This window comes from Lepidochelys olivacea, assembly GCF_965140295.1.
Source record: "Lepidochelys olivacea isolate rLepOli2 genome assembly, chromosome: 2".
NCBI lineage: Eukaryota > Metazoa > Chordata > Testudines > Cheloniidae > Lepidochelys > Lepidochelys olivacea.
This window is the reverse complement of record NC_140412.1, coordinates 91,743,196-91,759,267: the sequence shown is the minus strand read 5'-3', so window position 1 is coordinate 91,759,267 and position 16,072 is coordinate 91,743,196. Positions and strand designations below refer to the sequence as shown.

At 43.1% G+C, this 16,072-nt stretch overlaps 1 protein-coding gene and 1 long non-coding RNA gene across 2 annotated transcripts in view; one reads left to right on the top strand and one right to left on the bottom strand.

Annotated features, from left to right (window-relative positions):
- IMPA2 (inositol monophosphatase 2) overlaps nt 1-11,172 on the bottom strand; it is a 26,835-nt gene extending 15,663 nt beyond the window's left edge. The window contains exons 1-2 of the mRNA XM_084620039.1: nt 10,776-11,172; nt 1,994-2,127 (exon numbers count right to left, since the gene is read on the bottom strand). Of these exons, the coding sequence (XP_084476165.1) occupies nt 1,994-2,127; nt 10,776-10,877 (236 nt within the window). The 5' untranslated portion in view covers nt 10,878-11,172. The remainder of the gene's footprint in view (nt 1-1,993; nt 2,128-10,775) is intronic.
- Nucleotides 10,384-16,072, top strand: LOC311516210. The gene is made up of 3 exons (XR_014710363.1): nt 10,384-10,745; nt 11,234-11,863; nt 15,692-16,072. It is a non-coding gene; the product is annotated as an uncharacterized lncRNA (long non-coding RNA).

The window sequence follows — 16,072 nt, the reverse complement described above, 5'->3', positions numbered from 1 at the left end:
GTCCAACCCATCAAGAGCCATTGTCCAGCAAGGGAGCTACAATGCAATGACTCACCTGCATGAGGCCACACCAGGGGAATTGCTCAATCTTACTGGGAGAGACTCAGCAATGCCCCCAGTCACGCCTGGACTTGTGTTTTCCAAGCACATAGAGTGAGGGTATAAAACACACAGCGTGGACACATACTGGGCCTTTTCTGCTGCCCCCACTTATGCTGCAAGCAACTAAGACACTGAGAAGAAGACAAGACTCCAACAGAGGAGATTGGCTCAGGTTTAAGGAACAAACCTGAATATTAAGGACTGCAATATCCCGTGGGGTGAGAAAAACTGCTTAATTGAGATATTGCCCAGTCTAATAGGGTTGAAAGTTTAGACTGCGTGCTTATATTTTATTTTATTTTGGTAACTAACTCTGACTTTTTGCCTATCACTTAATATCACTTAAACAAATTTATTGACTATCAAAGATAGATTTTAACGGTTTATCTTTACCAGTGAGTTGGTATGAAGTATGGGGGCAACTCTGCTCAGGCTTGACAAAGGCTGGTGTATGTTCACTTTCCATTGTTGAAGTGGTGAACCAATTAAGAAATTAGACAGTATATTCCTGAGGTACAGTGCTGGGAGCTGGGGGGGTATCTGACTGGTGTCTTTCTCTGTGTGATTCATGAGTGGCTCTGGGAGCATTCATGCAGTATAGCTGGGTGTGGTGGGGCTCCACATGTTGTTGTGCTGAGTGATCACAGCACCTGGAGGGGCTTGCTGCTGGTCACTAGCAAGGCACTGTGAGAGACAGCCCAGGCTGGAGAGAGTTAAGGGGGCACAGCGGTCCCACAGTCCCAGGCTGCACTCCGGGGGGATCCCGTCACACTATGTGCCACTTAAAACCCACTTAAAGTAGATGTAGAGAGTTTATGTAGATTTAAGTAGCACACAGGCCTTGTATTGGCTCTCTGCAGAGGGCTGAATTTTACCCTCATAGGTTAAAGTAAAATGTGAAAATCAGTTGTAAAGTATATATATATTGTGTGCGTCAAGCCAATCTTAAGACGTGTTTTATAAAGCTTATTTCCAATGTGAATATGCTAAAATGTATCATTTTATGGCCTCTGTTTGTAGGGGGTTACTCTCAGATGGCCCTTAATAGCTCAAGAGGAATCACGTACCCGAATTCATATTTAAGACCTACAATTAAATCCTGTGCAGTAACTTGTACAACATTTATTTTCTATAGGCTAGGATCCTGATGCTTCAAGGAGCTAAGCCTCCTTGACTCTTTCTCACCTGAGAACCCTCCAGATGCTAGAAGAGCTAAATGTGACTTAATGCTATACTCAGTCCAGATCCTGCACACACATATATGCACGTGAGTAAAACAAAATTATTCACATGAACGTTTGCAGGACTGGAGCCTTAGTGATAACTGAATGCAGCTTGATTCAAATGTCCATTTGTTGAAATATTCTTAGTATTATATTGCAGAAGAAAAAAAGATACAGAGTTGTGAACAAATTAAGCTTTCCTATGGATAGTTTAATTTAGAGACCCTTACTGGTGACAAAAGTGTTATATTACTATTTAATTAAATCAGAAAAGGTTGCAAAACATTCAAAACCTCAGATGATGACTCAAGTTAATCCAGAGCAATAATACTATGTGGCCAATAATGAAAAATACCGTGTACCTTCTCAAAGTAATTTTCAACATGAAAGTGAATCTGGAACAGAAATTTTTAAAGCAAGGAAGCTTATAAAAATGTCCAATCTGCTTAAATTCAAGACATTTATTAATTCTTAACAATGGAGACCGAACAAAGTGATATCTAAATGGTATTAAAACTGAATTCAGTTATTAGGAGGTGAATTAATTTGTACAGATCTCATCTGACATCTAGGGACTGAATTTTATAAATTCCCTTTTAATGATGGTCACATAGATGGCCTGTGCATGGGACAGGGTCCTGGGCAGTTCTCTCTCTAGAGATACTTACCTGTGGGAGGGAAACTTCTCTTTCAGAGCAGAAATAATTACATTTTCCACAAAATTATCAGTTTCTGTCACAAGATCAGCTGCAGATGTTTTTGTAGACACTTGTTTTTCCTCTGTAAGAGCTTTCCTAATAATCTGAAAGAGGAGTACACACATCAGATTTATTTCTAACATTCCTTCCCTAGACACTAACAAAATATATTACACATGAGGTTCATTGCTGACCCTGAAATCTACTGATACATCAGTATGCTACCATGCAAGGGAAGGGATCCAGTTCTAGGACTCAAAATCCATCCTATTTGTTCAGGGGTGGTGAATACTACCGAGGCAATGAGGGTAGGAAGCACCTTGCATCTCTCCATAACAACCCCTCTAGCTAGTTCAGGAAAGTCATTGACAAGCTCTGGAAGGAGATGCAGCCACAAGTATAGTAAGAAGGATCGCAGCAGATGGGCACACTAAGGGTTGGAAAAATTAGGGGAGAGACACAGGGGAAAAAGGAGGATCATTGGGGCTCAGGAGTTTTCTTTCCTCTCCATCGGAAATACAATATTAAAAAAAAAAAACTACAGGGACAAAACTCCCACCTCTTACATTTTAAAAAGTGACAAAAAATGTAAACCATACTAGTTCGGCTCTGAAAAGAAGCCTTTTATATCAGATTTAGGCCAAGATTTTCAAACATGGGTGTCTAGTGTTAGCATCCTAAGTCCAAATAGGTGGCCTGATTTTAAAAAATGCTCAGCAACCTGTGAAATTGGTGGAAGTTGCTGGGTGCTCAGCACCTTTCAAAAACTGGCCACTTATTTAAGTCCCTAAAGATGGACTTAGGAGTCTAACACTGGGCTCTGTGTTTTTTTTAAATCTTGGCGTAATGTTTTAAAAAAACTTGAAAGCCATACTAAACTAAAGTAAATTTGATGCAAATTCACAAATGGGAAAATTATGAATGACAAACTTCTTCCTACTTTCACCTCTTTCTGTTTCTTACTTCATAAGGCAAGACATTATGAAACAAGGCATGATGACAATGTTTCTCTGGAGGAACAGTTAACTTATTTTTTTAACCAAAGACAATTATGAAGAATCTAAGAAAGGACATCAAAACAGTCAGTGATAGCAAAGACAAATTAATGTAATTGCTGGATTTGTACATAACTACACAAAATAAAAAGCAACATCAAATTAATATTCTAAACACAACCTCCTCCTGTGGCATACATTTTTTAAAATCCTTCAATCAAAACTCCGGCACTCAAGTATTTTTAAACCTACCTAAAGAAAAGCCATTTATGTTCAAATGGCAGTTTGTTCTACAGTACTGTTTATGGGACAGGAAACCAGGAAATTTCAAATTCCTATTACATTTCTATCACGTGTTTATCATGGGCAAAAATATTACATTTGAAGGGTTTCACTCACTCAGCTGTTACAGTGACCCTCCTTACATAATCTGGACCATGACTTGCTGTGTGGCCTACAAAAGTCCCACTACCTCTCTGTCTCAGTTTCATCAGCTGTAAAATTAAAGTTATACTTACTTCCCTAGCTCACAAAGGAGTTTGAAGATTAATTAATATTTTTACCTTTGAAGATGATACACAAAAGGTTTTGTATTATTTATTACATGGCAAAATGTTTACTCAAGAAAACTCCTTTATTTCCTTACGTACTGCCCTGTTTTCCTGGTGATATTGAACCTCTTTAGCTAACTTAGTGCCTTGGGTGCGCATGATATCAAGGCCCCAACTTTGTAAGAACTTTACACGTGAGTAACTGTGCACATGTGAACGATTCCAAATTCAATGGGCTCACTCACATGTGTAAAGTTACCATTATGGGTAAGTATTTGCAGGATTAGGGCCTAAATTACCACTCACATGGTGTCCCCAAAAAGTCATAAGGCAGTCAAGTGAATTAAGAATTAATTAATAATTAATTAATGTGAATTAACATCATTTGTATGATGTTATTAAACTTTTTTTATTTTTTCTTAACACAGGGTAGACTGAGCAAGGAGTAGTAAATACATAAACTGGTCTGCCCCAACAGGCATTCTGACTTAGAGACACACCTCTGAGTCTCAGTTCCTTTCCTGATTTCTCCTTGCTCCTGGGATGTGCCAACAGCAAATTACTACCCCATCTGTATGGGCTCAAATGACTCTGGTTAGGGGTTGGGTGTGTGTATGGGGGTGTGGCCTATATTCCGCCAGTTTTCTGCCTATCCCCACTGTTCCTCTTATATGGACAACAGATCCAAGGCTGCATAAATTGCTAAGGAGAGGGTTTCTTACTCCATCTCACTCACTTGCACCTGAAATCCAAGTCAGAAACTAGGGGCTGGTCTACACTATGGGTTTAAGTCGACCTAAGTTCTGCAACTCCAGCTACGTGAATAACATAGCTGGAGTCAACGTAGCTTAAGTTGATTTATTACGGTGTCTACACCATGCTGGGTCAATGGGAGAAACTCTCCCCTCATCTTACCTTATGCTTCTTGTTCCAGTGGAGTACCGGAGTGAACGAGAGAGCGATCTGCGGTCAATTTAGTGGGTCTTCACTAGACCCCCTAAAACGACCCCTGGTGGATCGATCACCACCTCAATGCACTGTAAGTGTAGTGTAGACATAACCTCGCTCACCATGATTACATTTTTTGCATTATAAACAGAACAGCATTTGTTCTTCATAAAATTAAGTTGATCAAGTATCTCATATTGGGCCAGATTCTTTATGCTGAATAGTACCTTCCACCAGTCCACTGAAGTCAGTGGGACTACTTGTGGAGTAAAGTGCTTCAAACCTGGGTAAAAGTATTAGAATCAGGCCAAATGGTGAAAAAAATACAGAGTATGTACAACAGAATCCCATTAGGTTTGACTCTTTACAGAACACTTGATATAAACACATTTTAAATGGACAAATATAATCACCTAGTCTTCCAAATTAGGTGTGGAGTTACATAAGAGTCCTTCAAGATGACAAGAGCTATGACAGATTAAGTGAAATCTATTCAGCGACCACAAAAAGTGTCAATGAAATAAAAATAGCTTATCTCCCCCTCCCTCAGTATGGTATAATGAAACTAGCAACCAAGCTGAGCAATTATATATTGGCTATACAAGTATTACACTAATCATCCTCATTAGATTACAGTTTGTCCATATTTTAACTGTTTATTTTTATATGAAAGGACAGATAATACCTAGTTGCTGATCTAACAGCCCAGTAATTTAGACAAGTTATATCAACACTTCATTGCACAACTAAGAGGTAGACTGAGCCTGGCCCTTGTGTGATTGCACAAAGGGCAGAGAGAAGTGAAGATGCAAGGAGCGCATGCTTAAGAGTCTGACATAATCATGGTGTCAGTGTAGGGGACCGACAGACTGTTTCCTCCTAGCATCTTTGGGGGTTCAAGCCATCCTAAAGGGAATGGAGAGCAGGCAGGGCCATGGCTCCATCTCCCTCCATACCAGACAATAGAACAGCCTGGCTGGAGGGGGGATCATGCTATAACCTCCTAAGAGATGGTGCATGGTATGCACTTGCCTGGCACACCCGAGTTTCAGGAGGGATTGTGCCTCCCGGCTGCATGGCTCTGCAATGCCCCCCAAAGTGGGCTGTGCCTTAACGGCACAATCAAACCCTAAATTACATTTGGAAAAGTGTAATTCCCCAAAATAAAATTATTCTTTAAAATCAACCTGCCTATGTTTCACTACAAGATACCCTAAAAATGCCACAGAAAGACAAAACACGTAAGGTGAAATCCTGGCCTTGCTGAAGTCAATGGGAGTTTTGCCACTGACTTCACTAGGGCCAGGATTTCACACCTAATTCTCTGACTGGCAGCTTTCTCCTTTTCCAGTTTAAAAACATGGAAACATTAACATGCTAGACATATACACTGCCTAATTTTTCTCTCAGGACCTCATGTCAGGGGCTGGTCTACACTACAAAGTTAGGTCATCTTAACTACATTGCTCAGGGTTGTGAAAACTTTCACATCCTGTGCAATGTAATTAAGCCAACCTAAGCCCTGGTGTAGACACTGCTAGGTCAAGCTAGCTACCTCTTGGAGAGGCAGATTATCTACAGCAAGGGAAGAACCCCTCCACTGCTATAGTAAGTGTCCACACTACTGTGTCGCAGCTGCAGCGATGCAGCTGTGCCACTGTGGCGTTTCTAGTGTCAACATACCCCTGGTTTTACACTGGTGTAACTCCATTGACTTCACTGAAGTGTCTCCCAACTTACACAGCATAAATGAGAGTAGATCAGACCCATATTGTCCAGTACTGTTGTCATATCAAACATATGAGGAGATGAAGCCAGCCACATCAGTGTCATTATTAATTAGCTGCTTCCGAGCCTGTGGGGGTGGCACTAAGGAGGGCCATCCCCATGTGACAGCTTAATGGACATCTGGGCCTTATGAAAGGACTCAGAGAGATCCATCTGGGAGTTGGAGCCACTATGAGTAGGAAACTTCCTGTGGAAGGCCCTGAACCCTAGTCTGCAGGAGGCCAAATACTCTAGGGGTCCCACTGCTCTATACCAAAGCAGGGAAGGACACAAGGAACAGAGCCCAGGAGAGGCTGAGAATAGTACTCCAGGGGAATCAGACTGGGGTCTGAATGCTTGATCCCAGAGCCAGAAAGACTCGCCCAGCTAACCCACAAAAGGGCTGGGAACAGGGCCCAGAGAGTGAACTAAAAAGAAGCCCCTCAAGGGCAGAAGAACATTTTTGTTTGTTGGGACTTTTTCAGTTGGACTTTCCCTACTCTGGAAGGGGATAAGTTTTGTTTTGTTATTTGGTTGGAGGGTTAAGCCACCTCTCCAGAACAAACCGGGGTCTGGCAAGCCAAGAAAATCCACCCTCGGGAGGGAAACTGAGGCAGGGACTTCCTGCCCTGCCATGCTTGGCCAGCAGGGAATACTATAGAGCAGCCACAACCCACAACAGGTCCTAATTCCACTTACTTAACTTATGCAAAAAGTCATCCCTAAATTAATAGGTTTACTTACATGAATAAAGTATGCAAGATTTGGTAAAAGAATACTCAATAGAAAAAAGATGTGAGAAAGTCCATGGTTACAGGTATAGTGGATGGGGAGGGATTTCAATACAGGCCAGTTATGCACAGCAAGTGGCCCAAACTAAAAATACCTAATCCATGCTCCCATGCCCCTCCAAAGTAACTGGATCCAAACTGCATGGCACAGATCCACATATGTAATATACGTAAACAGAGCTAAGCAATGGGTTCAGGCATGAGATCCACGACTTGGAGCAGGTACATTCCCAGATGAGACAGCATCACAATGACACACATATTCATCTAACTATTTCTTTATCAGCCTTCTGACTTTTGGAGACACTATTCCAAAAGTATATTAAAAAATTCCCATTGGTGGATATGTTTGTGGGCTCCTCTACTAAACATGGATGAACATCTTTGAGAAGAAGAATACCATGTCCTTTTAAAAAATAATTCCATGGAGACTGATGAATTTCCTCTTCCAATTCTCATTCTTAAGGTTTTTTTTACCAAAACGAACAAAAAAACCCAAACAAACCCAAAACAAACAAACAAACAAAAAATCAAAAAGGAAGCCCCGGAAGATGTAGTTCTGATTAACCTCTACCAGAAATCCATAATCTGGATTTCAGTACTCCCCTCCAAGAGATAGATGCCTTTGGTAGGACAAATATCATTGCCAAAATGTCCACCAGCTTCTCACAGTTGCTTTGGCTGACGCCCGAAATAGGAGTGAAAGCATGACCTGGAGAAGTTCTTCCACTGGGTGGTGATCTACGTTGACAACTCTGGCTGCTAGGAGCATGCACACCCAAATGGTTCTGCTGGATGCATTGGTGGGGTCAAACCACTTCTGGTCAAGTCCCAAAGGATGAACAGACATGTTCTCTCACAATACACAATGAATCAAGCCCTAAAGCAGCCATGGCTACCAAAGGTGCTAAGAACCCTGAGTTATGCCCAAGAAACAGCAAGGTCTGACTTGGGTCTTCATAGTGTAGAGTGTACCTGCTGGCATGCATATGAGAGTTGAACAGCAATGAAGTGTGGATGCTCAAGCATGAGCTTAGAAAGAACAGGTCTGCAACAGATCTGGGTTTACTATCCAGTGTAGAGATACCCTAACCCTCAGGTTGAGGCAGATATTGACCTAAGGCCACTAAAAAGAATTTGGCAACTCTGTCCACATATCTATTCAAGGGACACCATCATAGGACCTAATCACATCAGCCACACCATCAGAGGCTCGTTCACCTGCACATCTACCAATGTGATATATGCCATCATGTGCCAGAAATGCCCCTCTGCCATGTACATTGGCCAAACTGGACAATCTCTATGCAAAAAAATAAATGGACACAAATCAGATGTCAAGAATTATAACATTCAAAAACCAGCCGGAGAACACTTCAACCTCCCTGGTCACTCAATTACAGACCTAAAATTCGCAATTCTCCAACAAAAACCTTCAAAAACAGACTCCAACGAGAAACTGCAGAATTGGAATTAATGTGCAAACTGGACACCATTAAATTAGGCTTGAATAAAGATTTGGAGTGCATGGTTCATTACACAAAGTAAAAACTATTTCCCTATGCTAATTTTTCCCCTGCTGTTACTCATACCTTCTTGTCAATTGTTTGAAATGGGCCATCCTGATTATCACAACAAAATTTTTTTTTCTCCTGCTGATAATAGCCCACCTTAATTGATTGGTCTCATTACAGTTGGTATGGCAACACCCATTTTTTCATGTTCTCTGTGTATATATATCTTCCTACTGTATCTTCCACTGCATGCATCCGATGAAGTGGGTTTTAGCCCACAAAATCTTATGCCCAAATAAATGTGTTAGTCTCTAATGTGCCACAAATACTCCTCGTTTTTTTGCTGATACAGACTAACACGGCTACCACTCTGAATGGGATTTGTTGTTCTCCCCCCTCTGCCCCATGGAGATGGTGATATGGCAAAAGAGTTCTTTTGTTATGATATCCTAAATCACTTTCCTGTGCAGAGTGAGTTATAAGAGCAAAAGGACTTTTTGTCCCGTATAATTACATTTATATTATAGCTTTTTCTGGCATAGCTGTTTTGCTTAGGGGTGTGATTTTTTTAACACTTCTAACCGGCATAGCCATGCTGACAAAACTTTTAAATGTTGACCATTATTTATTTACACCACTGTAAATCTGCAGTGACTTTTGTTGAAGTGGAGTTACTCCAGATTTACACCAGTGTGAGATCATTATCTGCCCCATTGTGAGAAGACTGGCAAAGCAAGAATAGCAGGCAAGAAATCAATCATGCAGCTAATATCTTTGACACACTCACTTTCTCAGGGAGAAACCCTACCTGTTATAAAATGGAAATATAACATATTTTGGATATATGCATCATGATATGAAGTATCCTCAATTCCCCATAATCTAACATTGTTATCACTGTCTACACTAATAATATTCCAGTAATACATGTGAAGATTCTTTTTTCTTACTAAGAAAGAAAATACATTAAAACATGTTTGCTTTGACAAATCATTCTAATCTTATTTTTAAATATAAAAAATGCTCCCAGTCACAAAATATGTCTGCTTCTGGAGGGTGTTTGGAGCCTTTTCCTTCATACTGCTAACTGGAGAATTAAAATAAAACAAAACACCCCAAACCACCTCTTAAGCATAGACCATTGTTTTAGATACATTCTGAAATTATTTTGAAATGTGAAAAAAACAAACACTCTCATGGTGGAATTTCCCTTAAATACCCTACTAAGACAGTATATCGTTACTGCCATTCTCATTTTTCCTCAAGAAGACTCTATGATGATACCATTCATCTAAAAGATCATGACTGGTGGCTTGAATATTTGCAGTTCAGGCTGCTAAAGCCTTCAAAAACAAAACAAAAGGATAGACTAAAGGCCGCATTGCTACATGTTTGCTAAAAATATCACCTATGCTCAGTTTATATGAAAGCAAAATCCCTCATTGATATTCAACACGATGCTGAAAACAGCCTATGTGCAGCATGCAATGGCAGGTCTCTACCTCAACAAAAACATCTATAGCCAATATGCTTTCCAAAAAGCTTTTACAGATGCCTAGTGTAAATGTTTAAAACGTTCCTGTAGGTGTTTAAAATGTATGTCATTGATCATTCGGGGAAGAAGGGACCTTTCTGTGATCTGGATAAAAGTAAGGCAGCTTTGCCACTGCATTTGACCTGACCCAGTTGGCTCCCTTACCCACTCTGACACTAATCCCCTCCCCTTCGGAGATATTTCCTGAAACTCTTTCCCCCGGCCTGTGCCTTCGCCCGCCCTCATTAACATCGCAGGCACCAACAGGTTAGAGTGCTGAGCGCACAGGAGTGTAGCCCGCAGCACACAGCAGGGGACTGTCCCTACCACTCCAGCAGCATTATTAACCCCCGCCCCGGGAAGGGGCATTGATTTGGGGGACCGTAGTAAGGAGGGAGCCGCTGAAAACTCTCTTCGGACTGCAGCACAAGTCGCGAGCGATACACTCAGCAGATGACCTCGCAAGCGCGGACCCTCCATTCCCCGGGAGGAGGAAGTGACTGACCCTTCTGAGGCAGGGGCCAGCCGGAGGGAGAGGAAAGGAATGGCTCTAGCTTGCCCCTACACAGGCTATCCCCAAGCTGTGACCGGCGAAAGGGAGAGGACCGAGGCAAGTACAAAGGTACCAGTGTAGGCTCTTGCTGCTGCTAACCTGCCCAGCCCGGCGCGCCAGCTGCACCGCCACCTCCATACACTCCTGCCAGGGGTCCCCTCCGGCCGCAGCCCCCAGCCCCTCCTCTTCGCAGGGCTTCATCGCAGCTCCTCCCGCCGCCTCTTCGCCTGCGCACCCCACGCGGCAGGCAGCTCCCGGGGCTCCCTGTCACTCTCACTGCCGAGGAGCACAAGTGGGAGGGTGGGGGCCGCGCTCCAGCTCCCCCCGAACCAATCAGATTTGCTCGGAAACTTCTCCGGCTTCTGCCCCGGGCTGCTGTAGCTGGGGGGAGGCGAGCGGGCAGGTTCCAGCGGCCGCAGGCTGCTGCTTCCAGCGGCCGGGTGTCTGTCGTGCTGCTGCCGCCTTCCCCCGCTCTCCTCCACCCTCTTACCCCCGCCTTTCCTGTTTCTCTCCTCCTCCCTCCTCTCTTCCCCCTTCCTCCTCTCCCCGGTGCACAGGGGACGGACTGCGCCTGTCACTCTCTCCCCCAGCGCCGCCTCTCTGCGATGAGAGCCTGCCTACACAGCCCGCGGGCGGGAGCGGGGCGAGAGGGCCTGACGCTGCCGCTGGGCGGGCTGCCGCTGCCGCTCAAAGCCTGCAGGCTGCTAATCTGAGCTCCAGCGGCTGCCGGGGAGGTGAGCCGCTCGCTAGCGATGACTCAGTGATGTGGAGAACAGGATGTGGCGGAGAGCAAGTCCTAGTGGTTACTTGCTTTGATCTGCCACCTGGCTCATAAACCTTGCGAGCTGCACGTAATCGCTCCCCTTTGGGCAGTTTGAAGACAGGCTCGGACAGCAACACTCGCTCTTCTCGTTGCAGGGATGGGCATGCCAAGGATTAATATCCACTGAATCTAATAGTCTATAACCTTGATGATCTGAACCCCTCGTTGATCCCCAGCTCCCTGTTAATTGAGATGAGGTCTCTTGTCCCCCAGTGTCTATTAATTATAGCAGTCTCCTTTTGGTCCAGCTCTCACCCTTTAATTTTCCCCACCCCTTTGGTCTCTGGGCGTAGGGTACTGCAATACCTATCTGTTTCCCCAGGCTTTTGAGAAGGGCGTGAGTTCCTGACTCACCTCCTGACAGGTGAGTTAAGAGTTTGCTATATTTGTAAGATATATTTATTGTTTTTAAATGTTAACCCTCTAAGAACATTGCTAGATGGACATATTGTAGACATTCTATTATAAATACATGTCTTTCATAATAAATCCTCAGCAAATATGTTAGAATCAGTCATGTATTTAGTATAAAAATCTTATTAGATATACAGTTAGCTTTAGTAGGATTTCTACTATATTTTACATGCAAAGCTATTTAAAACAACCTTTATGTGGCTTTACCAGGTCCCCAGGTATTTGCTCCCTAGACAAAGTGGATAATGTATGTATTAGACAATCAACACTCCCTAAATATTTTGCTGCACTACTCAGCTGTCTGTTCTGCCTATATAGTTTGACTATTGTGAAAGAGATACCCTTTCACATTAAGGATTATATACTTGCTAATAAATCAGAAATAAAGGACAGATACTGAGTGGTAGACCGCCATTATTTTAGCTGTTTAGCAAATGCTCATGTTTTAGGCTGTAATATAACATTAACCACCCTATAGAAGAAAGGGGAATTATTCTGGAAAATTAGGAGATGTAAGCAAGGGGAATAGAGAGAAAAGAAGATGGCTCAGCCATTATGTCCAAGAATTTTTCAGTATTGAAGAATTAAAATGTGTGTATTGTAACAAATATATGGCTATGTAGATTTCTGAGTTGTCATGGTTGTACAACATAGTCCGCCGGAACTTCCCAATGACAAGAGGAACAGAACTAAAAACCTACTGGTCCAATAACGCAGGCCTCTACCACATAAACTAAAAGAAAATCTCTGTAAGCTAAAAACATGAGAGGACCTATGACACAAGGATGAGTAGTTCAGATACCATCTAGTAGAGGGCAGTGGCACACACTAATACACACTCATAAGATAGCCAGTTCATTACAATATTTACACTGTCAAGCAAGAAGTTCAAATAAAATATTCTGGAATTTTTTGCTTTAGATGTCAAAATAAGGCCTTTCCAAATTACTACTTTTGGAAGACTCAATAGCTCAAGAAATTGCTAATGAGACGTAGAGACTTTGCCTCTAGTTATCAGTCCCATCTAGCTGATTGTGAACAAAAGTTATTACCATCAAATATCTGTTCAGCAGCTAAAATGAAAAGAGTTGGTAGTTCCAGACCACATCCTAGAAGAAAGGTGTTGGTAATCTCATCAAAGATGGCCACAGGGTTGAATGAGCACAGGGAAGGAATCATACTAATATGTTTTTTGGAAAAGAGTTGTGGAAATTTTCATTGTCATTCTGTACCTGTTCTGTGGTTAAAGGGCTTCATTTTCCAGGATTGTCAATTTGACGAGCTTTCAGAAACATTGATTTCAGTTGGAATAGAAATGACTACAAAAATGCCTGAGTCGTGAGCATATTTGAATTTTAAAAACATATTTGCAAATCACTAAACTTAGGCCTGGTCTATACTACAAAGTTAGGTCGGCTTAACTACATCGCTCAGGGCTCTGAAAAATTGCACGCCCTGTGCAATGTAATTAAGCTGACCTGAGTCATGGTGTAGACACCGCAAGGTCAATGGAAAAATTCTTCTATTGACCTAGCTACCACCTCTTGGAGAGGTGGATTTACTAAAATGACTGAAGAACTCCTTCCATCTCTGTAGTGTCTACGCTACAGTGGTGCAACTGCAGCACTTCAGTTGCGCTGTTGTCGTGTTTCTGGTGTAGACATACCCTTAGTCTTCTTTTTATAATTGAGGCCAATTCAGATATTTCTTGGGGGAAGGGAGGGAATTCTGGTCTCTGCTGCCCTCCCTTCAGGGACCCTATTCAGGTCCTCACTCATCTCCCACCCCTTTCTCCTGCTGGAAATCCAGCTCTCCCTTGGCTGGGGAGTCTCCCATGACCCATCTCACAGTGCATGAGCCGGTGCTGCCAGGAGTTGATCAGCAGACTCCCCTGTGCTCTGCCATACTGGAACAGTCTCCTCATGAGCTAGGTCACAACACCATTTGCCTGAGCTTTCCCTCCACCTGGATGGAGGGGTGACCAGGCCTAATTTGGGTGGCATTGCAACCCCATGTAAAACTGAATGTCTGAAGTTGAGCTCCTAAATCCATATTTAGGTGGCTAAATAAGTTACCTCATTTTCAAAAGTGCTGAGCACCCAGCAATTCCTTTTGATTAAGTAATAAAGATGGATCTTTTGATTCCCAGTTCTGTCCTCAATCCTTTAGACCATTTATATTAGTATGTACAGATTTCTGGAACAGGATGGTGGTCTGTGAATACAAGCCTTTGTCAAGTTTCTTTAATCATCTTGAATGATCTGTTTTTCTTTCATTACTATCTCTATGTGTTATATGAACATACCACTGGTCCAGCAAGAGTGAACCTACTGTAGTTGAATATGATTATTCCACCTCTAAACCTTGTCTATGTAGGCATCGCATTTTCATGCTATGTTTCCACAGGCCACATCCCCATTTGTGCTGTCTGAGCCTGTTTTGCAGATCTTTTGCATGGAACCAGTTTTCTATTGCAATTAAATGTGGCATCATACTGAGCAGGAGGATTTGGTAACAACAAATAGGATTTGAGGCTGGATTTGTACCAAGTCGCTTTGTCTTTCTTCACTCCACACTCACTCCTTGTTCTTAGAAATGAAAATACTGACATTCATGATTAATTAGTTTTACAAATCTTTACACACATTCTTTTAAATTCAAAGTGTCAGATCCTCAGTCAAAGTGGACATAGAGCTGCACTAAAACAGGAGCTGGAAACTCCTCTTGCATGAAGGAATCTCTGGCTGGTGTAGTGCCATGGTAATGTAAGGGGCAGGAAGAGTGTGGCTGGAGCACCTTGTTTTCTGACGATCTTGAACAGAATGGCCACTAAGAAGTATTATTGCAATGGCAACATAAGTTTAAACAGTCCTAAGACTCCTTAGACTTATGCATGAACAAGCCCACAGTTGCCATCAGGTTTTGGGAGATGCAAAGGTGGCTTAAAGTCACTTTGCTCCTTGGCTTGGTTTCTGTGCTGAACACAGCTTCACTGGACCCGAGGTTCTGGCCCTAATTCTGTTTCTACACTGAGACAAACTGGATAAGAACATTTACCAGCAGTATTTAATAAAGACAGGTTACACCAGGGCTGGGCAAACTTTTTGGCCTGAGGGCCAAATCTGGGAATAGAAATTGTATGACGGACCAGGAATGCTCACAAAATTGAAGTTGGGTGCGGGATGGGGAGAGGGCTCTGGTTGGGCGTGCGGGCTTTGGGGTGGGGCTAGGGATGAGAAGTTTGAGGTACAGGAGGTGCTCTGGCCTGGGATCGAGGGGTTTGGAGAGCGGGAGGGAGATCAGGGCTGGGGCAGGTGGTTGGGGCATGGGAGAGGCTCAGGCGTGCAGGCTCTGAGCGGTGCTTAGCTCAAGCGGCTCCCGGAAGCATTGGCATGTCCCTTTTCCGGCTCCTATGCAGAGGTGTGGCCAGGCAGCTCTGCATGCTGCCCCATCCGCAGGCACCGCCCCTACAGCTCCCATTGGAGTGCCAGAGGGGGCCATTGGAGCACGTAGCAGCGAGAGCAGGGCCGAGCCGCGTGGTGTGGCCCCAAACCAGCGCCCCGGCTGGAGCGGGGCAAGCCCCAGACCCAGCTCCCCAGCAGGAGCTCACAGGCCAGCTTAAAACGGCTCGCAGGCCGGATGCAGCCCACAGGCCGTAATTTGCCCAACCCTGGGTTACACTTTGGCAAATAATAAGCAAATCTACAAAGATAGGGGGCTTCATGTTTTGAGAAGATACTTAAAGCAGGATTAAGATGGCTGCCTTTTTTTTTTACAGGTGATTTATGAAAGAAGATTTTTGTAGTTACTTAATTGACTGGCAACCGCAAAACAATACATTGGATCTTTCCTTCTATAATTCAGCAGTTATCTGTTTATTACTCTTATACAAAGCAGAACATTTCCTTCCTTGCTGCTCAGATCTGCTGCTGTGAAAATCTAGTAAGTGGATTCAGAAGTATCCTGAGAACAATTTTGGAAAATCCTGGACACTTGATGAAATCTGGTTTATGGGAAAGGGGGAAAATGCTCTTCACAAGAATTTTTAGGAGCTTTAGGGATAAGTCATCTCCAGAAGGGAGGATTTGATAGCATTCAGAAAGTGGGTAACTCCATCAGAGGCAGGAAAATTATCGTACTACTCCCTTCAATTTGGTGG